We start from the raw sequence: 27,855 nt of genomic DNA, 5'->3' as shown, positions 1-27,855 counted from the left end.
TGATTCTTATGCAATACATAATGAAAACTAAAGGGCTAAAGAAAGCCTATTAAAAATGTACCAAATATTAGTTTCCTTTCTTTTCAGTGCATATCTGATGTTATTCATAAATACAAGAACACCAAGAATAGAATAAAATACAGTGAAATAATACTGACATTATTGTATGAATCAAATATTTTTCTTCTAAAGTCAGTGAGGTAATACATCAAAAGTTCTCCTAAAAATATCAAAACAGCTCCAGCTGAACAAAATAAGAATACCAATGATAACAGGATTAATGTGTAAATAGAACAACTTAGAAGCCTGAAAAGTAAAAGCTACGTTGAGTAACCTACAGTATGGTAGCAAATGTATTTGTTTCAGCAAGTATATGTAATATTTCTGGCTATTAGTGTAAGTTGTTGGTGAACCTACTTACCTTTAAAAGCTGATATTTTATAATTATGTTGGATAGCAGCCACCATGTCCTTCCAGAAGTCATATTTTTTCTGACCATCATGCTGTAATTGTTAAAGGAATCTAGTCACTACATAAAATATCAGCCATTTCAAGCTTTTATACTCAAACAGTGGGAAGAATGCCATTAACAAATAAAAATATTTTGAAAATGGAGTAGAGCAGTCCTAGACAGTAGGAATCAGGACTCAGAACTCAGCTGTGAACTCTGAATAATGGGAGGCAGATCTGCACCCTGGTTTTGAATTACTCATATTTATAAGTAGCCTAAAAACCTTACAGCAAAAAGGGGCATTAGAACAGCAACTTAATGAACGAGCTACCCTGCTGACTTCCAGGAAAAATTAATGCCTAGAGCTGCAGACATTGTACTAAATTAATAGGCTGACATTAACTACAGTCTGGCACTCGTATCACCTTCCACCATTGCAACTTGTAAAAACTTTCACTACAACACAGTACAATGTTCTTCTGCCAAAACAGCTCCACCCTAAACACCACATGAAATGCTTAGAGAGAAGCCAGACCGAGCAACACTACCCTGCACTGTGCTTTGTAGATTGCCAAACCCCTGCTCTGGCAGGACAGGGAAAAAAAACAATCTTCAACGTGATCAGTCTCCCACTTTTCCTAGAAAGCCGTCCAGGTGCAGAAGCACTTCTGCTGACCTCTGTTACTCTCCCAGTGTCTCATTAAGACAGAGAAAAAGCTTCACAAGCAGCTCAGAGTGCTCTGGGACTCAAACACTACAAACTTTAAAAATGTTGAGTTAAACACAGGTGCAATTACACAGCTAAGCACATTATAGGGCAGAGAATTAGTTACTGAGCTTGTAAGAGGTGCTCTGTTACAAAGTACAGAGCAGCAATAAAGCAGATGTCAATTCCTACACCATAGAAAGTATTTTATAGTGTTGTTGCAGGTTTTGTATCTACTTAAGCTTAAGTTTTGATGCAACTGTGACAGATTTTTATGGCTTTGTCCTATGTCCTAAACCTGTCAGCGTATCTCTGCACTAGTACCTGAATAAAGACTTACTTTGTAAGTAGAAGGCATTTTCTTGAGAAGGATGTATTTAGAAAGTGAAAATGAATTTAAAATGTCTTAAGACATGCAGTTTATTTGTAGCAAACTGCTATTTCAGGCTTAATCCAACACAGAGGCTTCAAAAAAAAAAAAGCCCGCCCTTAATTTCATCTCCATCAGGTAGCACTAACAAGGCCTTTCACATGTGACTGACAAGCACTATTGGTAGCCTACTTATGGTCCACCACTTTAGAGATTAAGATCAGGAAAGATAGTGTTATTGCTTCCCCTGTCATCCCTAAATCCATTATTCTAGCAAACTACTGCAGATATATATAAAAAGGACTGTCAGAGAGAAAAGGTACTGTGTATGTCAGTTTAGTTAACTGCTAAGCAAGGTCATTATCTGAAGTTGTATTCATGAGATGTCAGGGAATGCCTGTCTAGTGGTGACAGCAGTAGCCTGTACTACCGCCAGCCCTTAGACAGGTTCAATTCTGCATATACTCCACGTGGCTGACTCTAGCCTTGTTTTTTCTTTCATTGTTTTGTTTGCTTGCTTCTTCTAAAAAAATCAGTGCAACAAGCTAACAGTTCCTCAAGAGCGTTGTTCTGAGGACAAGTGCATAAAAGTTTAAAAGTGGTATACTTCCCTCAAAACCTCTGGTTTTACAAAAGACCAAAACGACTGTAAAACTACCCTACTGAAAATCCAGAGCTACTGCACATAAAAGAAAAATGACCAATTCCCTGAAAGCAGAGAGATAACTATGAGCATGCCTGTGTAGTGATTTCATTAGATGAAGGATCAGACAAAAAGTATTTTGTGTAGAGCTTCAATGCAAAGATGCAAAATGTTGAGAAGCTCTTATTTGCCTGAAAACATACACAAATTCATCAAATGCTTAGACATCTTTAACAGAGTAGAGCAGTACAGAACCCAGCTCCTGTCTGAACCCATTCTGAATTGGAACCTAGTTCTCCATCTATTTCAGTAGAAAACTCTCCAAATCCTAGAATGTTTTCTGGAAATTTTAAGGAAAAGTAGCCTTTACTAATACAAGTTGCAAGAAGAAGAAATACAAGCTTACAATTCTGTTTAGGAGTTAGAAGGAATTAAAATGCAATGGTTTTGATACCATATGAAAATAGCTTAACAACTGCAGCATGTGTCCAGGGCACAAGTGCTGGAGAGGCCTACAACCTCCTGCCTTGTGTCTTCATTATCTGGCTGATGGTAACATCTCACAAAACTGATGCAGTCCCTGTACCGAAATTGAGCTAATATGCAGTTAAATATTCAAGAAACTCATGAAGAACATTCTTGAACCATTTCTAGCAGCTCTGTGGAAAAATAGAGCATGGGTTTCTCTCTGGATAAAGACAGCACTGCTCCAGGGACAGTGCCCCAGCTAGTAAACTAGTAACAGAACATGAAAGCACACTACACGTGAGCTGAGCCACATTTCAGCACCATCCTCTTTCTCCCCATCACCAAGTGACTTGTACCAAGTCTAAATTAACTGTAAAATAAAGCAACACAGTACAGGTGTGACATCTGAGAGAGGATTCCAAGCTGTGAGTGAGCAAGGAATGAGATTAATCAGGCACAAAATTAAGACTCTTATGACGTACCTGTCCTCAGTGTTTGCCAATGAGCTAGCTTTAGATAACTCTTCAAGCAGCAGTTGGACTTCAAACAGCAATCTGCTCAGCATGCTATTTTGGATCTAAGCCTAAAACATCAAGTCAGGTGATACTCCAAGGGACTGCAGATACCCATCTTACAATTCTCAATTCTAGTCTGCAGACAAAGCGCTGCATTACTTTAGTACTTTCAGACAGTAGATTATATCCATACCTCATTGACACTCATATTTTACTCAAAGAGAAAAACTCTTTTCTACAGCTATCTAAGAGTTAAAGTTTCAACTCTTCTTTGACTCAACTGAATCAAATGATAACAAACATCAGAGATAGGATCTAAGCTACACTGTATATCTAAGAAGCACTGAAAAAGTTGGACCAATTTCATTTTCCACCTTTAAATATAATTTATTGCTTAGAGGAAAAAAAAACAACTGGAAAAATCACAGTATACCATAGATTTATTTACATCTACGCATACAGATTATCACACTTAAGACACAAAACACATTTAAGAAGAAAGGCTGGAATTAAGCTTTCAACCATTTAACATTTCTTGCAAACTAGCAAACCATACTATTCTTCAGATTTAATTCAAGTACCATCAAGTACAATTAAAGATTTTTAAGAAGAATATTCTCCATATCACAGAATAAACTTGGAGTAAATAACTCATTTGTTCTTATCCTAGCTATTTGTGCCCTCTGGTGGAAGTACATTTACTCTGACCATACCAAGTAAGTCACAAGTAGTTTGGGGGACAGCTTTAATACACTGATAAGTCTGGCACGAAAAATTTCAAACAAGAAAGAGCAGCTGAAGAGCTTAACTTCACTGAATGTATTACTTGCATGCATTATTGAATGCATACAGCAAGTGAGGCAGAAAAGGATAAAGATAATGGAACATTTAATTTCAGAAAGTCCAGTTCCTACCTGATCTAAGCTGTCCACAACCCTTGCACACAGGAGGGCTCCTGGTAGATCAAAATAATTATCATACAGATAGTATTTGGCTGGAAAAAAAAAACACAAACAACACCTCTAGTTTTTAAATATGTATTGTATAGTTTACAAATAAATAATATATTTAAATAGTATTACGAGCTGTTACTTGAATTTTATGATAATAAGCATTATTTGTTTCCCAACTTAATATATTTGTTAGGTTTTATTTCTACTTATTCTCATAATTGGCCGTTGGCAACAGTTACCTTACACCAAAGCAGTAAGATTTTTAGGAAACATTTTGGGATTCTGAAAGTTATGGTGGAAGAGATGGAAATGAATGAGTCTTAAAAGCCAAAGCAGTGTTGCTCAGCTATTCCAAAATATCAGTTTCCCCAGCAATAAGAAATACTGTGAGTCTGAGAAGTTGTTTCAGAAAATTTGACAGGTCTTACATAGAATCATAGAATTACTAAGGCTGGAAAAGATCACTAAGATCATCAAGTCCAACCATTAACTCATCAAACATGTGGGCACAAAAGAGATCAACTCTTACTGACTACAGCTCTCCTTAAATAACGTCTGAATTTAGGGTATTAATGGGAATTGAAACCATTTGGCAGGTTTTTTTTTTTTTTCACCCTTCTCCTCTGCACTACTGAGAATTGCGCTATATTCCCCTTGCTGATCTTACAAAGTATTTCCTTTCAATAACACTGACCTAGTCTGTTATGAGACTGTTGAATTGCTTCACTTCAGTGATAACAGAGTGGTTTTATTTTGAAAATGCCACAACAATACAATTTGTCATAAAGTGAAAGACAGCGTAAGAAATGTCAAGTGACTTTGAAAGCAGCATCTTACATCTAGCATCTATAAAATACAAGTCAAAATTGAATGAACCAAAACAAAGTGGACAGATGCATTTTATTTACCAAATAGGATTATTCAAGCATCATTGAAACAAAATGGGAAAATAAAAGCAATGTTTCAGCATTTCTCAGTGATGTTTTCCAGCATCCCCAGATTTCAACGAAATTGCATTTCTAGCTGTAGAACTTATCTAAAATGTCCTTCCTATTCTGATGTTATAGTTGTTTAAAAGTGGCACACTGTACAAGTGTCTCATAACCTGTTTAACTTTGGATTTTGTCTTTCCTTCATTGTCTAAAACAAAAAATTTGCAAGGAAATTCTTTAATGTCTAACTTCTGGGCAAGAAGGCAGGATCCTCTCTGGATTCATTTCACCCTTGGGCGGTGCTTGGGTATTTGGTTTGAATCATCTAATACAAAGGCTGGGATGGATTTCCTATAGTCCTGTCCTTTGAAAACACATGCTAAAGACAGAAACTTAGCCCAGTGAGAAGCATGCTCACATTATTCTATGATGCCCCAAAACAGAACAAAAAAGTCAGAAGGGCGCAAACATTCCTCCCAGACTAAGGTCATGTTCAGCAATTCTTTTCTGGGAGTAAAAGTGATTTTAAAGTAAATTTAGATTAAAGTAAATTTAAAGTAAATAGAGTAAAATAGGTGATGCTTTCATTGTATTAATGATCTTGTCTGTGCTGTCTCTTATGTATACTACATAAGTCAACAAAACAAGGACTAATATTCATGAAGGAGAACTAAATAATGAATGCAAAACATTTCTTTTGTACATATAGCTGAGGTACTTTTCTACCCAGCTGAAAAAGATTACCTGCAGTTTAGTGTAAGGATGACAAAAGAGTTTATGACAGCAAAATGGCAAAGAACATCTCTATCACACAGGACAATGCAACTATCAGTGAGCATTTTTTCCTTTATGTGCATCACTCACAATTACTAATCTTAAAAAAAATTTGAGATAAAGTACAAGGTGGCTAGTAAAAGTGGAAACCTAATCACAGTGCCTTCACAACATGACTCCCATCTTAAAATTAAACAGCTGCCACCACAAGATGAGCAGTTGTGTTTCCATACCTGCTCTGTTAATTGCACTTCCAGCTAGGCCTCCAGTAAGAACACTGACAGCAACATGCCAACAATTAAGACAAACTTGATTTTTTTAAAAATTATTCTTAAATGAGATTGAGATTATGAACTTCACTACTTCAACAAGAAACAATGTGCCCATCTCTACAACCAAAACACACCTGTACTGTTAGCTTGTTCATTACTTGCCTTATAATTGGTGACTTAATCTTAAGTATTAGAGATTAAAAATATAAAAACAACCTTTGCCCCAAACACTCACATATTTCAGTAATTCTCATCTCAAATATTTTTTTAAAATAGATTTAGGATGAACTAACACTACAATAAACACTGAAGGGGCCAAAGCAGTTTCACAGACCAGGACATTCTGAGGTAGAGCTACCTGAGCGGGAAAGCATTCCACTGACTGTACTAAAATGCTTCCATTCCCTCCTTCCATAAATCTCCAGGATCTCTTCAGATGTCATACTCCTAGTGCCATGGCTTGCCCTGTTTGATGCATTATAGAGAGAAAAACAAAAGGTTAAAAACATTCAGACTACATCTAGAAAACAGTAATGAACTGCAATTGAATACCAAAGTGCATGCAAGTTTATCTTCACTTGAGCTCCCAATTTGAAGTTTGCTAGGACCTAAGCTTTTAACTTATGCACTACAGTCCCCAGTATAAGTTTTAGTTCACAAAAGTCTGGTTGGCTGAGGGCATGGATACTGTGCCTCACCTCCTAACACAATCACTCTGTGTTGCTCGAATGTTCTCAATTGTATGAGGACATTATACTTGAACTTTCAATATACACTGCACAATAAAACACAGAGCAGGAAGCCTATACACCATTCTGAAGCCTGGTAACATTCACAAAATGCAGGGCAGGACTGTGATAAAATTCTAGTTTGAGCCCTCAAAGCAGCTATGTAATACAGAAATAGGTACAAGCCTTTTCAGGAATTAAAAATCCACTAACTTGACTATCAAAATGTGCCCCTAAAGAACATACACAAACCAGTTTTGAAGGAAACAGGAAATGCCAGGATAACTAATACTGTAACACTCTTCCCTTTACATTAATATATCCTCTTGTCTTGAATTCCAAACCTAGCTCTTTGAAATTCATGGTACTAACTGAATTTCTGCACGCATAAGAAAGACTCACAGATATTTCATTCCTTATTTGATAGAATCATAGAACAATTTGTGCTGGAAGGGACCTTTAGAGATCACTTAGTTCCTACCTGCCCTGCCAGGGATGGGGACATCTTCCAAGAATTCAATGAAATCTGATTTCCCCTAGCATCTTCACGGGTTTTTTTGTTTGTTTGTTTGTTTTGTTTTTTAAGAAAAAAAAAAAAAAAAAAAAAGGAAAGATGAAGTAAAGATGTACTAAAATTATGACTCAAGGGAAAATTCATTTTTAAGAGGGAAAAAAAGACTTCCCCAAGTGAAAAGTGAATGTGTCAGTTTCTATGCTTAATTCACCTCAGGCTACTTAAGCTACATGTAGCAAGTCTGCAAGAATTTTGAATATGTATGGTAGAAAGACAATTGCTCTGTCATTAACATTAGTCATTAGCACTGATTGAACTCAAGTTACTCAGAATTCAAAGAAAAACCTTACCCTGGATCTTAGCAGAATTGGACAGAGTACATTGGTAGCCACTGAAAAAAGTGAATTTAGTTTCAAGATCAGTATGCACTCAATCTTAGATGTTTATAAAAAATTATATATTCTTCCTAGCAGCTAATATGGAAATATTATGAAAATACTAGGTTTATAACATTAAGAGATACTGAACACTAGTTTACCCAAGAGTATTTAAATTTTTACATAAATGAATATATATTGAAACCAGTATTTTAGATGTTTAATAAAACTGAGGTGACTTTCAAAAAGAGGATAAAATGTTCATGTTTGTTTAACAATAAACAGACGTAATCAGTATTACCTCAAAACTGTTCCGTCTTCCGCAAGCTTCAGGAAGTTTCCATCTTCAAAATCCAATGCCAAGCCTTTACAACTAAAAATAATTGTTGTTGTTTGTTTTTTAAGGAAGAAACAAGAAAAATGTTTTCAGAAGAATGCCTCTTTGTATCAGAATAGTGAAATGCAGTTACAGAAGCTATATAACAATGCCACTTAAAAGCAACAAATCACAACCCCTCAAGCACTCCCATGTTTGAAAGTAACGTATGCAAATACATATCATTACAGTGAGGGCTGGATTTCACTTACATAGCAAATTCCTACTAAATAAATCCAGTTCCATTGTTCTGTGAGTTCAGTGTGATTATTCATATAGATAGGGTTGGGGGATTAAGGCCTGAACATATACAACTAAGAAATGTGATGTTCAAGCCACTATTAAAGAAAATTAAATACACATTTTGACTGTACCTCCCCTACTTACTACTGCAACAGCAACACCAATATTAAGGAAGAGAGAGATAGAACATCATTCCCTGCGAGACAAAAGAGTATCTAAAGAGCATGTGAAGAGAGGCATTGTCAGGCTAGTCTGCACTCACAAGGTGAAGGGTAGGACTGAGTAGGACAGATGTGCCACAGTAGCTCCTAACTCACCTAGCAAATTCACAACTTTCTGAAAAATGAACTCACATTTACTTAGGCTGTTTGAAAAATGAGAACAGAGTTCAACGTCTAGAATAATATTGGAAAATATAAAAGAAAATGGAAAAGTAATGCTTTCTTCATTCTGTTATATGGTACCCAAAGGAAAGACAATGTGCTATGAACCCAGCTAGCAGACTATCCTTTCACACTCGACACCTGGGTGATCAGCATCAATGTGATGCTACCAGCACTATGGGCTTGCAGATCCTCATTAAGGAGCCCCCAGCTTCAGGATGGAACCAAGGTAGATATATCTAAATGTTAACTAGATTTCATGCCTCAGAGTCCTCAAAATACGAGAAATACAGAAACCCTGGTTATCACATGAAATTTGCAATCAGACACGTTTGGAAACTCACCAGTCAAATACTGAATTGTAAAAACAATTTGAAAACAAAACACCTGTGCTTCTCCTAAGGAAAAACAAAACCAAAACAAACAGCAATAACCTGACCTTCAAGTCCCCACACTCTTGCCATAGATTATAACCTATAAAAGTTGGAACATCAGTGATTCACATTAAAGTTCCACCTCAGATACCACTGAATTCAGACCAGAAACTTGTGTTTTAGTTTCTTACATTACAGCTTTGTGCCTAAAGCATCACTCAAGGGCTACTTCTTGGCATGTCACCTTTCCTCAGTTCCTGAGAAGACTGTTGGGATTATTCTGCCTTACACAAACAAAAACACATCTGTAAAGAGAAACATGGAGATATGACTAAATTCTGATGGTTACTATATTTACCAGTTAAGGGTAGAAGAAAAAGGAGGTGTATCTCAGCAAGTTAAACCACAAATTTTTTGGGGAGTTCATAGAAAGCACAAAGCAAGCTTGAATATTCAGTTGTCTCTTCAAAACATCATATTAGAAGTATTTCAAGAGAAATACTTATGGTTTTAAATACTTGTTGGAAAAAAATTGAAGTTACCTATTTGGTCTGATAGTCTTAACAAACGTCTAAGAAGCTGTTTTCCAAGCTTCATAAAAGTATACTACAAATAGTATAAAGGAAGTTATAAAGAAAGTTTATGTTATTTTCAACATACTTACCAGAAGTCTAAGCTTTCTGGATTTAGAGTCAGCAAGTCTTTGTCGTAACCCTTCTCCGTTACCAGATACTGAGCAAAACTATCATATATTAGCTATAGATGGGAAAATAAAATAAAAAATTAAAATGGTATTAACTACATTGATTAAGGTATCTAAAAATAATGCTTTCCCTGGGAAGATGTGAAATTTAGTACCACCAAAGAAGAGGCAAACAAGGAGCACGGGGGACCTGCTCCACAGCATTTTACCAGTAGTGCCTGAGTTACTTCTAGTAGGCTGGAAAACAGCTCAAGATGCTCATGCAATAGTTCTGGGGCAACTTTTGTAACACAGTCAGATGTATAGCGTTCTACCTTACTGCCCTAGATTTTCAAGACTACTGGGAAACAAAGATGCTAAGCACCCAAAGCCAGTCACTACTTCCCCCTTCCAAGTCTTTTTTTTTTTTTTTTTTTTTTTAAATGTCAGGTTACCCTGATTCAACAAGTAGCACCTGAGCCTATCAACAACTGCAGCTAGTAAACACAGAATAATTGAATCACAGAATGGCCAGGGTTGGAAGGGACCTCAAAGATCATCAGGCTCCAACCCCCATGCCACAGGCAAAGTCACTAACCTTCACATCCAGTACTAGACCAGGCTGCCCAAGACCCCATCTAACCTGGCCTTGAACACCTCCAGGGATGGGGCATCCACAGCCTCTCTGGGCAGCCTGTTCCAGCACCTCACCACTCTCTCTGTAAAAAAACTTCCCCATGATATCCAACCTAAGTCTTTCTTCCCTCAAATTAAAACCATTTCCCTGTGTCCTGCTATTATCTACGCTTGTAAAGAGTTGACTGCCCTCCTGTTTATAGGCTCCTTTAGGTACTGGAAAGCTGCAATGAGGTACCCCACAGCCTTCTTTTTTCCAGGCTGAACAAGCCCAGCTTTCTCAGCCCATCTTCATAGGGGAGGTGCTCCAGCCCTCTGCCCATCTTTGTGGCCCTCCTCTGGACCCTCTCCAACAGCTCCTTGTCTTTTTTGTACTGGGCGCACCAGACCTGGACGCAGAACATTTTAAACATTCCTGATAAAACATATTCTGAAGAAAACAGCAACTACTAAGTAAAAGATTCATAAGGCCAGAAAGAATAAGTGCTAAAGTCTAGCACAACATTCAGCCAGTTCTTACTGCAATGCATTAGTGAGGCTGCGCAAGTAAATCTAAGCAGATAATGCCAGGTCCCTTTTTCTCATAGTTATTTCATTAAAACTGTTCTCCCAAAGCTGCTCTTGGAATGACTTTGAATAGTGAGAATGACAAACAGTAACAACTGTATCTTCTGGTGCTCATGCCAGCACTTTAAAGTGCGTTATTGGTCACCAGTACGGATATGCGCAAAGGGCATGTGACCACCAGCCGCTGCCTTGTGAGAAGAGTGAACAAAATTTGAGAAGTCTTTTTCCGTAAGAAAAACACCTCTCTGCAGGATATCAAACACCATCTTAGAAAGCAATGCAGTTTCACATAACAAAGTGCATTGCACCTTTGTTACACTTGTTTCTATAAAAACAGTTATTTCTGTATGACACTTAAGAACATCCATGGGGCATGAGACAGCTGTGCAGCATTCTGACCTCAACACAAGGGAGCCTTGCAGATGGAACACCCGAGACTGAAAGGGGCCAAGCAGAAAAGAAGTGCTGAGGCAGAAGGTGCAGCGCATGCCATCAGGCTCTGACAGACAGCAATGCTGAGGCAGAGATGCTGAATGCCCTCATGCTCACCGTTCAAAGCACGACAAAGTTTGCCACGATCCCCTACAGAAAGCGCTATGCACTTCGAACCGCCCGCTCCGGCGCGGGGGGACTCTGCCTTTCTCAGCACCACTCCAGGCAGGAGAACACTTCGGAGGCGCCGTTTCCAAGGCAAAGACACGGCAGTGCCCCCCGGTCGGGCTGAGGCCTGCCGAGGGGGCGGGCAAAGAGAGAGGCTCTCGCTTCTCCCCTCCTCTCACGTTTCCCGGTGGCTCCCCGTCCCCCCGCGGGACTCCCCTCGCACCCGAGACCCCCGCCGGCCCCGCACGCCCTCACTCGCACTTCCGCTCGGGCGGCCGGAGCAAAGCGGGCAACCCTGACTCTGCGGCCGCGCCGTGCCCGCACTCACCGTCGCGCTCTCCGGGAGGTGGTAACGGCACAGCGTGTGATCCAGATCGAAGCCCATCACCTCGCAGTCGGCCAGGGAAAAGTACTGCTGCATGGCCGCGCCGCCACCGCGGGAGGCGGGCGGAGGCGGAGGAGGAAGAGAAGAAGGAAGGCGCACGGGCGGTGCTTCCTGCGGCGCGGGGCGGTGCGGCCGCAGCCACTCCGCCCCGCCCCGACTCCGCCCCGCCGCTCCGCGGCCGCCCTCACCTGCGCGGAACCCGGTCCTCAGCAGCAGAGCTGGGAGGCGCAGGATAGCCTTGTTCAATCGCTGAGGTTAAGAAAAGCCTTTCTCGCCGAGATCTCGTGCGGTTGGGAACGGTGGGGATCCCGCTGAGTTCTGAAGGTGGACGCACACAGAGTGAGCGTGCCGAGGGCGCTTCGCTGGGCGTAACGAAATGCTCCGTTTGGAGAAAAGCAAAACAAATGAGAGCTGCATTGAGTTAATTCTGTTCTCTGTGGTTGGATCTGAGTGTATTGTCTGTTTGAGGCCAAGGCTTGGGATGCTTAGATAGCTGCTCTTGAACACTTGTGTGCAGATTTTCTTCACTCCTCTCTAGAATTCATTTTCCCGCTTAAATACAGTGATGTCATCAAAACACAAGAATGCTATTAGTTTGCTTCTTCAAAGGAATTCAGAGTATCCCAAAGATATTATTATCCATTCTAATGCCATTACATATATGTATGTGCACCATATATTACAAATACTCCATATATCGTATACATACAGTTCGGTATATACATGTAAGTTGCTCTGAAAGTAATGTCTCCTATTTATTTGCAAACACAACTACAACACAAAGAACACAATAACACTATATGATAGAACAAATTCTCAACTACAAAATGCTGTTTTTAAACAGACCAAACACCATTAGCTACGGATTTTCGTCAGTGTTGAACAAAAGCCTGCACACCACACTCAGGAAAATCTTCACCAGAAGAGGTAACCTTCTGTTACCGCTCCTGGATTAAATCGCCCAGTGCATTGCTTTGCTCACATACATAATTTAGTCTCCATATACAGTCAGCAAGTTTCTGTGAATGTTGCCATTCTGTCAGACTGCCCCTCTGCTGCCATCTGTCACAGAGAAACAAAATATAACAGAATGCTGGTGGGAAGTTTCAACCTCTACTGCCAAACCACCAACATCCACCTCAGACATTGTGGGCCAACATCATAAAGTAGGAGGTATTACTTTCAGAGCAGCCTGTTTACATAATGACACATGAATATATTTCAGATATATATACTGAAGTACATATATATGTATATGTATATATATACATAATCATATATGTGTGTGTGTTTTCCAAATTAAATGGTGTGAAATACGAGCATACAGAAGGAGAGATTCATCCAGGATCTTGCATGCAGCAGTGGTCTCAGCCGTCAAGATGAGGGAACTATGAGCAAGAGGTCATTTTTCTTCCCCAAACCTCTCACTTTAGGAAACATGGAGCATATTCCTGCCCCACTGGAGTCAATGGTGACGAATTTCTATCGACTTCAGCAGGTTCAAGTATTTATGCTGCCCTCATATTAACTCAGTTTATCTGACTTGAAAGTTGTAGCAATAGATCACAGAATCGTAGAATCACAAGATCCTACTTTGGGAATTCTCCTGTTCCAGAAGGTGGTTTGTTTTTGTTTTTGTTTTCCCAAAAGGCCTCATGCAGCTTAACAAATTTTGTGTAGATCATAGCATTTTAAATTTATAGTGTTATTTTCCATGCATGCATGTTTATGCAAACTCACTACAAAATCAATTTAACATGCTATAGTATTGGAACAGCTGGAGTGATCACTGTACTTGCCATCAGAAGCAATTATGAACATCCAGATTTTGTGAATACTGCACAATAATAGTAGAAGTAATGAGAAGCTATCTCACAATTTACAGCACAAAAGCGCTTTAATTCTAAGTGACTTCCAGTCATTTAAGCAATGGAGCAACTCATCAAGTTAAATTTCAGGTATATGAGGCTGAATGTTAAATTAGAACTGTGACAACAGAAAATACAGAAAATGTTGATTACGGGGATAGGTTTTCATATCTGGCAAATAAGAATACAAATCAAAGAATATCATCTTCATCTTCAGTATCTCAGCACCAACCTGATAACAGGAAGCTCCTAACAGTTTACTTTAACCTATAACCCAAGGTTTGTTTCTTTCCCTTTTATCTGAAAAGCTTTCCAATGTCTCACAATTTCTTGCTTTCAGATGAGTCCTTCAAATGTCCTGACAGCCCACAGTAGCACCTTTTTCAGAATGATGCTGTATTTAATTGAAATTCCCCATAATATTTGAGACATCTTAATCTGTTAACAGCATCCTTTCAAATTATTTTTTCAGTTCAGTACTGACAGTCTGATGGCACCATGGCCAGATCAGGTGTGCCCACATAACTCTTCCAGTGCCTCACCACCCACACAGTAAAAGATTTTTTCCTTATATCCAACCTAAGTCTACCTTCTTTACGCTTGAAGCCATTTCCCCTTGTTCTATTACCACAGACATTGATAAAGAATGTCCCCTTCTTTCATGTCACTCCCCTATAGAGATTCAAAGGCAGCTATCAGGTCACCTCAGAACCTTCTCTTCTTCAGGCTAAACAGCCCCTACTCTTTCAGCCTCTCCTTGAAGGAGAGATATTCCATCCCTTGAACCAGTGGTTGATGTGGAGCCTCCCTCCATGGAGATATTCAGGACTCATCTGGACACTTACCTGTACAACTTATTGTAGGAGACCTGCTTTAGCAGGATGTTTGGACTCAATGATCTTTTGAGATCCCTTCCAATTCCTGAGATTCTGTGATTTTGCCTTTCTTTGTGCCTCCCCCTACTTTCAGCACAGGACAGGCTCCCACCACTTTGTATGTTCAGAGGGTGGGGATAATAACATGTTTCCAAACAAGGGGATTGAGTGCATCCTCAATAAGGTTGCAGGCAACACTAAGCTAGGAGGAAGTATTGATCTGCCTGAGGGTAGAAAATGCCCTACAGTGGCATCTAGATAGGCTGGATAGCTGGTCTGAGGCCACTGGGATGAGGTTCAACAAGACCAAGTACTGAGTCTTACACTTGGACTACAAGAACCCCAGGAAATACTACAGGCTTGGGGCAGAGTGGATGGAAAGCTGCATGAAAGAAAGGATCTTGCTGTATTAGTCAACAGCCAGCTGACCATGAGCCCGCAGTGTGCCTAGATGGCTAATAGCACCCTGATACATTTCATTGTATCAGAAATGGTACAGCCAGCAGGAGCAGGGAGGTGATCGTCTCTGTACTTAACTCTGTTGAGGCCACCACTTTGAGTACTGTGTTCAGTTTTGGGCCCCTCACTACAAGAAAGACAGCGAGGCCCTGGAGGGTGTCCAGAGAAGGGCAACAAAGCTGGTGAGGGGTCTGGAGCACAAACATTATGAGGAGCAGCTGAGGGAACTGGGATTGTTTAGCCCAGAGAACAGGATGTTCTGGGGAGACCTTATTGCTATCTGCAGTTATCTGAAAGGAGGCTGTGGTGAGGTGAGGGTCAGCCTCTTCTCCCATGTAACAGTGATAGGACAGTGGAGAATGGCTTTAAGGTTCAGGCTGAACATTATGAAAATTTTTTTCTCAGAAAGAGTGGTGAGGCAGTGGCGCAGGCTGCCCAGGGAGGTGATGGAGTCAACATCCCTGGAGGTGTTCAAGAACTGTGTAGATGTGGTACTGAGGGACATAGTTTTGGGGCATGGTAGGGATGGTTTGAGGTTGGACTAGATGATCTTAAGTGACCTTTTCCAACCTAAATGATTCTGTGATTCTGTGCCTCAGAGTACAAAAGCAACCAGGTAGAGTCCAGTGACATACATAAAGGCAAAGGAACCCTGCCAAAACTCCTACACTTAAACCTCACTTGTTTTTAGGCCTCTGATGAGCCTCCTCATGGTCTTCGTGTCCTTTGTCGTAAGGGGGCAGCAGTACAATGCAGTGAGGGCCTCCTTGCCGTCATTTGCCAATGATCCTCACTCACGCTACTCTGCTTTACTTTCATCAAACTTCGGCTTTACTTTCCTGAAGCTGTGTAGATTGACTTTGTGAGTTGTTTGATTTTTTTTTTTTTTTCTTCCCTAGGCATGCATCTTCATCCATTTATATATTTAGGTTATAAGATTTTAATTTTAGAGAAAGATCCCTCGTACTATACAAGAGTGTACAAAAGTGATATGCAAATATGAAACAATAATTTGAAGAAATGATACATTTTCATGTTAGACAAGTAGCACTTGCTTACAGAAAAGTAAAGTCAAAACATTCATAATAATGGCTATTTGTTTTTTAAAAAACAAATGAAGTTACTTTCATAATAGAATAAAGCAATCCAAAGAGAAGTTTTGTTATTGTTGTTGTTTAAAAAAGAAACAACAGTAAATAGCACACTGCTAAGAGCAAGAGCTTGAATTTAGCACTTGTTTTGGCTTTTAACTCATTCGATAATTCTATGCACAGATAGTAGTCTGCTTTGCAGTCCTGAACTTGACTATGTTTCAGCCCTTCAGCATGTCCATCGCTGTGGAGATGTGATGCCTGGACTCTTCACAGCACAATTTCTCACAGACCTGGGATGACAGAACATCATGGTTTTATGATTTTTGGTTATTGGTATTCCATATCACAGCATCATGTAGTGCACTGGGAGTGAAAGAGTTAATGCTCCAGGTCTGGATACCTGTCCTGGAAGAAAACTACTACATTCCCCTGAAGACTACTTGCTGTTCTGTTATCATTTCAGCTCACGGTGAACAGATATAAGGCCTTCATGTGTCACCTGACTTTCTCTTTTCCCTTTTTCCATCTTTCTTTCTCCTCCCTGCTGCTTGACCTGACTGCACATCTCACCTCAGCGTTATGGTGAGGCCTTTCCACATTTCAGACACTCTCTCTCATTATATTTGATTTGTTAGCCCCAATTCTAATTATATTATATTGTATTATAGTGTTATCTTGCATTCCAATATCTTATTTAGTAAATTAGTTTGTTTCTCCTCAGATTGTTGCCGTTGTTTTGTTTTGGGGCCCATCTCTCACCCTTTTTCCCTTATCCCCTTTTCCAGAGGTGCAGATCTACAGATCCCTCTGCCCCACAAGTCACAGAACTGTGTTGAACCAGCCCACAGCCCACAAACCATTGACACACAAGGACTGAGCTGAAGGCTTAGGCTCATCTGAGAGGCTACTGAGAGCTCCCATTTTCCTCTCTGCAGCCTCTGGTAGCCCCCAGACAAATGCTGTTATTGTTCTAACTTCCCACGTACTCATGTAGACCCACGTATCATCTTCCTCTTATATGTGAATTGATACTCAAGATTCAAATAGGATGAGTTGTTTTGCAATGAGGCTGCTATACCTATTTAAACTCTAAGTGCCCAGGGAACTTTAAGCTGGACTTCAGTCCTGACTCTGCAATCACACCTTCAAAATAAAACTCAAGAGTTGTCAGAGGTAGTCACACATTTGCCATGTTTTTTGAGGATTTTCAATGAAATGATACTTCCAGTGGAATTCTTCAGGATTACACAGGGTTGTAGGCTTTGTTGCTATGTTTTTAAGATTTGCACACTTAGAAGGAAGCAGATTTTTTGTAGAAAACTATGGAGGCGTAGTCTAAGCATATACAGAAGAAGGCCTCTGACTTTCATTACAGAGTGATGCTTCAGTAGGCATAGATCTGACAACACTAGCTCTTTTCAAGGATGTCCTAGTTTAAAAGAAAGAATGCTATGAAGAATAGATTTATTTGAAAAGCAGCCATTAGTTTTTACTATTACTTTAGCAGTCTTTAATGTTTAGCAAAATATCACCTAATCTACAAGGCAGCCCTCCATGATGCATGTGCTGCAGGTAGAGACTATGGAACATATATGTCTGTTGATCATAATCTAAGATTTGACTGAATTGCAGTGATTTCAGAAACTTTACTGTATTTTGGATTATTTAGTAGCCTTTTTATATGGCACAAAATAAACATGCTTAAGCTTTTTTTTGTGGAATCAAGTACATAAAATATCTAACATCTTGCTGGGAATAGGACATCTAATTACATCTAGCACCTCAGTACAGCACTGGTTACATTCTCTGCCTCACTACATGGAAGTAAGACTCACACTGCTAAAGAAACAAGATTCTCCAAAGCTAAAACAACAAGTTCATTAAAAATTTATAAAGGCTATAATCCTCTAGACACTGAGAATCTTTTTGCATACCTTGAGGAGCCTTCAGAAACTTGCTTATAGTTCTTACTGGCTCTCTCAGATCTTGTAATCCAACTCAGGCTGTTCCCAAGCAACATGAAAGAAGGAAACTAGAATCAATTATTTTGTCAGGGTGATTAATAGCCACACCTGATAGCTAAACTCTTAGTAATTGTATATTAAAAACTCTGAACAGTTGTCTAGCAGCACTTAGAGAGTTTGTTCTTTTTGAGCTGGATGGATGCTACATTTAGTAAAAAAAAATCGTAATGAAAATAAACACTTTTTAGGAAATACCAAACTATACTTCCGAAGTATGTATTTTATGACAAGAGAAATATGCAGCTCCTATGATTTATGGAACTTCATCTTGCTTCTTCTGTATTTTCTTTCTCAACATGCCATTATTTTAGTTTTGCAATTTTAAGAATGAAATTCAGAGTGGGATTTTTAACTTCTCTGTCTACATTTCCTATTAATTCACAGTGTATTCATATGCATGTACAACTTAATCTCTTTTGGTTTCATTTTCTTCATCAGTGAAATTGGATTAAATCTAGTTCAGAGATTTGGAGGATTCCTGCATCAGTACATCACAAGCATGTGTTTCAAGCCTGATACTTTTTCTAATAATCACTTAAAAGGCAAATCTGAAATATATCACTGTGTGTACAGCTAGTGGGAAATGCCACAACTGTAAAACTACAGATTTAAAGATCATAGAACTATGAAAGACCTAAAGACAGTCATCTTCTTGCCCTGCGGTAGGATCAGTCATCCCTAAAGACATCCCTTATAATCAAATGTCCAACCTCTTCTTAAAAAGGAGCAAACAGCCATTGAGAAAATTTCTTCCAGTGTTTAGCAATTCTTACATGCAAAACATTGTTAGTTTTCTTCCCATTTAGCTTCCATGTCAAAACTAAGTCCTTGTTGCTGTAATGCACCGTTTTTATTACATTTGGTTGTATTCCTAGCAGATGTAGGAATCATATCAGAATGCATCAGTTTTCTCTCTGTCTGAAGGCTGTCATTCTTTGCATTCCCACAGTCTTTTTGTTTTTGTCCTGTCCTTCCTTTAAGGTTGAATTGTTTTGAACCCTGTATCTTTCATTCTCAAAGTGGATAATATTCATTCATTATCAAATTGCTCCTTATCTCTTTTTTTTTCCGAAACACAAGATCAAAAACTGAACACATTTCTCCAAGTTATCCCTTACCAAAGCTGAGTACAGCAGCAACAGATACAAAGTAATTTTACACAGCTATTTGTGTGAAGTAATACATGAGCTACTTATTCATTACAATCATCACCCCATTAAGCTTTTCAAGATCAAATTCCAAACTATTACTGTGATGAGTAGGGATATATACATTTTTATTCATCTTTTAAAAACATAATTTCTTAATGAGTGATTGATGTTCTATTTAGGAAAGATTTTCTTCTGTATGTGTTTATTACTGAGTGTACTGGACACAGAGAGTAATGTTCTTCAGAGCTACAATAATAAAATGCTGATAGCAATGCTTATAAATCTCAAATGTAAGAGGGTATTTTGAATATAAATTGCATTTGATATTTACTGTTCTACTTCTGCCTCTAGAGGGTGTCTAGTAATTATCTGATAAAAGGATAAAAAAGGTATGTTGAATTTTGATAGCAAGGAGAAGAAAAGGATCTAGAAGAGTATATTCTAAAACCCTAAGTATACACTAAGCCTCAAAAGATTCTATCATATTTATGTAATTTTTAAAGGATTTTTAGTCTGCTTTTTTTGTCAAGTCTGTGAAGGTCAGTCATCTCTTCTTTTTTTTTTTTTTTTTTTTAAATGATGTGCACATTTACCTATGTTATTGAGCTTACTGAAATGCTCAGAGAGAGGAGGATTTTTGATAGTGTCTAAAGCTGTGCAAACAAAGAAGAATATTAATTTATAAAAATTTTGTCAAATAAAGAGGTTATATTATTTTGTCTACAGTAATAGAAATATCTGTCACAAGTGCTCACTGTATGTGAGCATCACTAAAGGCACTTACTTTCTAGCCCTTTTTCTTAGTCTTATAAAGACCTCATCTTCTATGTTGGATGTTTTTTTTGTATAGCATCTTAATACATGTCTGAGAAAGAAAGAATACAGCAGAGAGAAAAGAAGGAGGAAAATACATAGAGATGATAAAACAGGTAGAAAAGAGTATGGAAACAAAAGGAAAGGAGTGAGTTGTTTTTTTTTCTTCACGGTGTTTCAGTTTCATTTGTAAGACTTTTTATTTTGAGTGAACTGAGGCTACACTAATGTAAACATAATAAATCCAGAATGTTCACATCTTTCCTATCCTAAAAGACACTGCACATCACTTTACTGGCTGAGAGCTGTATCTTAAACTTTTTCTTTGATGGGGAATCCACATATCACCACTCCATGGACTGCTGTTTTGACTCTGGTTTGTACTGATGATACTATATCTCGTCATTGGCAATGATGCAATCCAGGAAACTGTCACCTTCAGTTTCATATTGGTGTTCTTTATATATCACTGTGTGTACAGCTAGTGGGAAATGCCACAACTGTGTGAGCATTCATACAACCCACCAGGCACAAACTTCGTGATATTCCAGTTTTGCCACCATCATTTCCAATGCACTGAATCAGATATTCAGGTCCGTACACAGTTCCTTGGTCACAATCCATGGATTCACATGGATGAGCAGATTGAGATCCTCTTCATTTCATGGTATGACGGTTGTGCATGGCTGTTGCACAAGATTGTGTGCTTGTCTTTCATGTCACTGCTGTCACTGATAAAACTCACCACCCACTGCTTCACTGTGCTCACATCAACTCTTTGGTGTCCATAAACAGCCAGCAGTGTTGATGAACATCAATGGGTGCATTTTTTCTGCATGGAGGAATTCAGTGGCACATCATTGCTTCATACACATTTTCATGTCAGACACCAATTTGTCAGACTGCCCATCTGTTGCCATTTGCCAAAAGGCAACAAATTGTAATGGAATACTGAAGGGAAGTTTCAACATCTACTGCCATACTACCAACATCTGACATTATGGGCCAACATAATGAAACAGGAGGCATTACTTTTGGAGCAGCCCCCTTATATGTCAAAACTACGTACAAAAATAGTGATGATATATGAACTGAAAGTAAAGGAACCAGTGAGAATATTGCCACAGACTTCAGACCAAGAAAGAAGAAAGGACGTGAAATCAAAAATAGAAATTAATCACCTAAATCTTGGTATTTATACCCCCTCAGATTGTACCTATGCTTCTGAAGATAGATATTGAAGATAACTGCTTCTAAATAAATCGTACCTTTGGTCATGACTAGGTTACAATGTCTAAGATTGTTTCCTAAATGTAACAATTGCCTTGTCTGCTGCTTTTCACTATGGATTTGAAGTAAAGGCCAGGATTATAGCTTCCTTTTCTCCTTGCCCTTCCTTTTTCATATGAAAAACATGTAACTGCACATCCTGAGGTTGCTATAAGGTACTTTGATCCAATGTGGATGGTGAATAAACAGTGTACAGGCTTCATTCTATTCATTCATATATGTTTATATTTAATATTTCAGTAATTTAAAGTAATTTACAAGTTGTGACTCTTTATGACGTACATTGATATATTCTAGTTGCACTTTTTTAGCTCTTCCTAAGGTTCTATCCTTCCCTCTTGCAATGGTCAGGAGAGGCTGCTGGGTTTTTTTGTTTGTTTGTTTTTTGTTTTTTTCAAAGTTCACAAGTGAAATTATGTGTGTAATGCTTTGAACACTATCCCTTTCTATCTCTTCAGACTTCTCTGCTTCTCTTGATGCAACTCTAGTTTCTGAAGAAGGAGATGGTAAGTCATGCTCAGAAGTCACCCATGGCATAGAATATAGAGTTATGTGAGAGATGAGTGAGACCTATGATAACAACTCTATAAATCTTTCCCACCCAGAGATAGATTTGATAAGTATTATTTTCCACGCCTTAGAAAGCTGCAGAATGGTTTTACCCAGAAAGATTTTGCTTTCTAGAAAACAAAATAACTTTAATTTTTAACATGACATGCTGTACATCATTTAGAATAATACAGAATAAAATGAAAAATAATGGCTCAGATCTAGTCCCATTTTGGGTAATGGCACAACTTGTATTACATTTAAGCAGAGTGAGATCTGATAGAATAAATAGAAAAAGTCTCTATTTTGTCGCTCTTTGACAGAGTCTTATTCCTCTGTGTTCACTTGTTGTCAGACATAGCCTGTTTTAGGCCCCAGTTCAGCTAACAAATAAGCAACTCACGTCAACAAAACACTTGAAAATGTACTTTTAATGGTTTCTAGAGTAGAGATGGATTACTGGATCAGCCTTATGAATATAAATAGCCAGAATTTTCCCATTGTAGATGCAAAAGATTTAAGGTTGGAAAATACAGAATCTAATATAAATCTTTGTAGATCTATGGTTTGAGATAATATACAAATCAGGAACATGATCAATCATCGAGAGTAAACAGTTTTGTCATGGGTAAGATTACACAGATAATTTATTTCCATTAAAAAGAATGGCAATTTGCAAATTACAGAATCAATATGGAAATGCTGATTAAAAGGATTATAAAAAAACTATGAAGTGATGGTAATGTGTCCCATCCTCATGTGGAAATGGAAAGAAATGTTGCTGAAAAGGCAGCTGTAATAAAAAAATCATTCCTATTCAGTGATTCATTCCTATCAGTGTCTTTAAAAACAAACAAACAAACAAACGAAGAAACAAACAAAAAAAACCCAACAGCACCACTTTAAAATGTTTAATCACTTGAATTATTCCCAATGTACAGTTTCAGAGCAGTATGTATTAGCTTTTCTTCTGATTTCTTTAAAGATCACATGATTTGATTTCACTTTGCTGGAACATTCCATTTGCTTTATCATCATGCATTAGATGATTTTTTTTTCCTACAACAGCTATATTGTGGCAAATATTTAGATTAACATAAATTAATGCAACAGCATAAATAGTGACTACAAAAAGGTTATGTAATATAAAAAGTAATGCTATGAGCAATAGTTCCATACACTATTTAATTACAAATTCTGTATTTTATATCTTTATTCTTCAGTTTTCAATGTGGAAGTTTGCTTGTATGTTTGTTTGTGTGTATAGAATTTGAAAAAATTTAAGATGAAAATATTTGCTTCTGTTGTGACATCATATTAATAACAGGACAAAAAGCTCTCTTTTTCAATTTCCTGTTTGAACCGACTCATATTTCTTAACAAAATTGTCAGTTGACTCAGCTTTGAATATTCATTTTCCCCAGCAGTGAGTACAGATCTGACTGTAATTCTTCTCTGCACGACATAGGAAAATTATTTGAAACAGCATGTGTCATCAGTACCAAAGCCTAGTATTTAGTGATGTTCAATTCTTGTCTCTGAAGCATAGAGTTGCATGCTTATGAGATGCAGAAAAGTTCCTTTTTTCCTAAATCTTCGAGGTATTATGTAATTATACCAATAGTTCTGTGCAGAGAATGTACAATTCTATGGTTCTATGATTCTATGAGTTCAGTAAGTGTAGGAAATATCTGTAATGAAGATTAATACAAAATGGTTTTTGAAGACATGATGTACAAAGAAAAACTGTTAAAACAATCCTTTTGAAATATCGTGGATTCAGGTTTTATTTGTACTTATTTAATACAACTCTGTCTGATGCCTTAATTCATACACAGTACTATCTCATTCCAAGAGCACTTCAATTAATGTGATTCAGGTTAAGTTTGTGCTAGGCTTACTAAAACACATCATATTAGTACATTATTTTTATGTCCATTCAGGCAACCAAGAGAAATATGTTTCACTACTGTGTTTAAACATGATTGTTTTGTAGAATAAACAAAGCCTAAAGAATATTGACTTAAGTTAATTAGAACTTGATTAAATGTATTCAGAGGACTGCAAATTAATCCTTCGGGCAGGGGTGAGGCTCCTTGCAAGAGCTTTACCTGGGGCTTTGTAAGTGACTCACAGTATATAAAAAGCAGTTTCAGATACCTGTCATTCTCAAACATATAACATCAGAAAAGGCCTTTTTTCTTTACGGAACAATGAGGTCTACTTTAGTGGGGAATTACGTAATTTACAGAATTGCAGAATTGCAGGGGTTGGAAGGGAACTCAAGAGATCATCAAGTCCAACCCCCCTGCTAAAGTGGTACAATAGGTTGCACAGATAGGCGTCCAGGCAGGTCTTGAATATCTCCATAGAAGGAGACTTCAAAACCTCTCTGGGCAGCTGGGCAATTTGACGGAGAAATGCACTACTTGGTTGAAGTTTGTATGATCCTGTCATATGCTGAATATAAATGAGCCATCTTTGTTTCAAGGTGTTGCATATTTCAAGAAAATACTCATGATATCAACGAGCTTGTAAAATATATTAATATAGTGATCAGAATACTAAATTTTAGTACCCAGTCTGTTAATGTGCCATTTTAGTCCTAATAAATTCATCTTTCTCTATAGTTACTGTTGGTTATAAGAATGAGGTGAGACGCTTGTGTTCTTCTCAGAACATTCCTGCTAATAAAATTCTTCACATATCTGGTTAAAGTCTTTAACAGTAATTTACAGCTGTAGCTTATTTCTTTAGACAATTTGTGGTCTGACAGTCAGCCTCCAAAAATGGATTAAGTAAATATTCAGAGGATCAGTAAGTAATACCGATCTGTTTGACCCCCAAATAGGTGCTGCAAATATTACCCTGTTAAATTATATGTAATACCAGTGCCCAGGACTCAGACAATAGTTTGTACTGAAAAGCTAAGGATAATCGTGTATTATCCTAATTTGTTCCAAAGCTGTGAACATGAAAATTAAGATTATGGGACTTATCAGATTTTTTTTTTTCAATAAAACTAGCAAGAGCATTTTTATTATATGTTCATATTTTTTCTCACTTGTGATAAAATTATATAGTCTCTAAAACATGAAGAGTACTTCTTTATTTTCAGAAATGCAGAGAATTCTTAATAAAATCACCAGGATGGGATTGAAGGCTTTTGCACAGGCAACACTCCAGTGTGGCCACCACAGCTCAGCCAGTATAAAACAGCACAATTCTGCCTCACGTGGGCTCTGGGATCTGCTCAGCAGTTCTCAGCAGTCCCATTACTCTCTCTCTTCTGGAGTTTTTAACCTGATTAATGAATTCCATTACTATTTATTAAAGTCTATGTGCTTCATAAATAGAACTGATTCTGAAGCGTTGGAGAAAGAAAGTAATTTGATTTAAAATTATCGATCCCTTTCAGCAGAAGTCTTCCTAGTTTTTAAAAGATTGTAAACTAGGAGAGATTAATTTAATGCTAGAGATTATTTGAGATAAGATACTCATATACACAAATGTTTGTAGGCTTAAGCCCCATTCTATCAGTGGTTGTATTTATCTATATGGGAAGTCTTAGTGAAAGCAGTATGATTTCTAATGTGCGTATGTATTGGTACTTGGTAAAGATGGGTCTTGCTCCTGGAAACATCTGTGCATGAGATTGATTCTGTACATGCAGGTGGCTCCATTGGTGTTCTGAGAAGACTCTGTCCAGTAAGCACGTGTGCAAATCTTTGACAGATTAAAGAATTTATTGCAAGAACCAGGAAACATTACAGGAAAAAGAATCTCTTCAACAATCAAACTAGTGAAACAGATTATTTAATTCATCATTTCTGCTCTCTCTGATTTTACTGAATTTGGGCAAATGGAGGCTGTTTTTTTGTTTTTTTTTTTTTCAACACAGGCCTTTCCTGTCATTGGATATTGTCTACTACACTTACGAAATGTAAATATCTCTTGGATATATATATGTATTCTCACTGATCTGGGTAGTAGTGATTCAAAATAATGTCCAGTGGAATTTCATAAACTAAATATGCTTTTTATAACCAGAAAAAACAATATGCCAACTTTTGGATCAGGCACAAAGAGTTATCAACAGATTATAAGGTTCAATGATCACTCAATGTGTATGGTCCCTTTTCCTTTATGCAATTTCCTTTGCACCACTGCAGAAGAAGAGAGAGAGATAAGTTTGTCATTACCCTCCAGTGGAGATGCTCCTGACAGTAATAAGCTTTCAGGAGAGATTTCTTCCAGTCATCCAGCAGTCCCTGCTCCATCACTAGGCTTCTGCCTGTACCAGTTGTCTCATCATTCAGTGAGTGGACTGGGAAACACAGTGAATAACAGTGGCTTTGCTTTATATGTTATTAATTTTTATTTATCTTTTCTTCTTGTAAAGCAAATCAGTAGAAGTCAGGAACTCTAAATGGAGCTAAGAGTCATGTGTGCATAATTTAGGAAGACACCAATTATCCCACCAGCAATTATTGTTTGAAGGACAAAAAGCTGGACTTGAGCCATTGGTGCATGCTTACAGTCTAGAAGGCCAACAGTATCTTGGGCTGCATCAAAAGAGGGATGGCCAGCAGGGTAACAGAAGCGATTGTCCCTCTGTTCTCTGCCTTTCTGAGTACCACATCCAGGCCTGGGGACCCCAGTATAGGAAGGATGCAGAGCTTTGGAGCAGGTCCAGAGGAGGGCCACAAAGATGATCAGAGTGCTGGAACACCTCTCCTATCAAGAATGATTGGAGAAGAGTAGGCTCAGGGAGACTTCATCACAGCTTTCAAATACTCAAAGGGAGCTTACAGGCAGGAGGGAGACCAGCTTTTTAACGTGGGTAGATTGTGATAGGACAAGAGGAATGGTTTTAAATTAAAAGAGGATAGATTTAGGTTAGATGTTAGAAATAAATGTGTTACACAGAGGATGGTGAGGTGCTGGAACAGTTTGCCCAGAGAGGTTGTGGATGCTCCATTTCTGAAGACATTCAAGTTCACTTCGGATGGGAAACTGGGCAGCCTAATCAGGTATTTGGCAGTCCTACCCATGACAAGGTGTTGGAACTAGGTGATATTTAAGGTCCCCTCCAGCCTAAGCCATTCTATGATTCTGTGCCTCCTGACCAAAGGAAAAAGGAAATTGTTGAACCCAATTTATTTATCACCAGGAAGCTATGGGTAAGTGAGTGGGTTTTATCTGGCTTCTTACTGAAATGCCAGCATGCTGTATAGACAGGCTGTCCTCCTTGCTTCATACCCTATCTCCATGCATTATGTGCACCACTGGCTGGTGATTTCCAGCTGCTGTAAATCCTGGTCTGCATGGCTGAAATGTGGCAGATTGTTCCACAGGCTGCTTTGCCACAGCAGCAGTCAGACACCCATGCTCTGTCTGTTCAACACTTTACAGGTGCCTTAGGAAGGGAAGCATTCTGGTTAATTTAGCTTCCGCTGGCTTGCTCACTGGCTGGAAAACAGAAATTATTTTTATACGTTGTTAGTATTAGTTAGTATAGTATTAGCCATCCACCTAGAGCAATTGGCTTGTGACTTTGTTTTCTCAAAATGCACAATACAGTATGTAGTAAAATAACTTTTTTCCCCTCATAAGAAGTTTCAAAACCAGATTTAAAAAAAAAAAAAAAAAGAGTGGGTGTGTAAGAGCGCAGAAGCAGCAGCTGTGTTCCAGGTGAGGTCCCTGGGCAGGCATAGGCTGCTCCGTAAACAGAAGCCAGCACAGACCAGGAAGCAAAAAGAAACAATCAGGCTGCCCGTGCT

General features: G+C 38.3%; 1 protein-coding gene across 4 annotated transcripts in view; it reads right to left on the bottom strand.

Annotated features, from left to right (window-relative positions):
• NT5DC1 (5'-nucleotidase domain containing 1) overlaps positions 1-12,101 on the bottom strand; it is a 118,912-nt gene extending 106,811 nt beyond the window's left edge. For 2 of the 4 annotated variants that reach the window (XM_052674606.1, XM_052674543.1), the window contains exons 1-6: positions 11,893-12,101; positions 9,744-9,835; positions 8,005-8,076; positions 6,443-6,549; positions 4,068-4,147; positions 422-503 (exon numbers count right to left, since the gene is read on the bottom strand). In XM_052674606.1, coding sequence (XP_052530566.1) covers positions 422-503; positions 4,068-4,147; positions 6,443-6,549; positions 8,005-8,076; positions 9,744-9,835; positions 11,893-11,985 — 526 coding nt within the window. In that variant the 5' untranslated portion in view covers positions 11,986-12,101. The remainder of the gene's footprint in view (positions 1-421; positions 504-4,067; positions 4,148-6,442; positions 6,550-8,004; positions 8,077-9,743; positions 9,836-11,892) is intronic. The other 2 variants (XM_052674686.1, XM_052674453.1) reach the window with 2 other exon arrangements.
• Between the last annotated feature and the right edge of the window lie 15,754 nt (positions 12,102-27,855).

Source organism: Tympanuchus pallidicinctus, unplaced genomic scaffold (genome assembly GCF_026119805.1).
Source record: "Tympanuchus pallidicinctus isolate F22 unplaced genomic scaffold, pur_lepc_1.0 scaffold1, whole genome shotgun sequence".
Lineage (NCBI taxonomy): Eukaryota > Metazoa > Chordata > Aves > Galliformes > Phasianidae > Tympanuchus > Tympanuchus pallidicinctus.
This window is presented reverse-complemented; position numbering and strand designations above follow the sequence as displayed.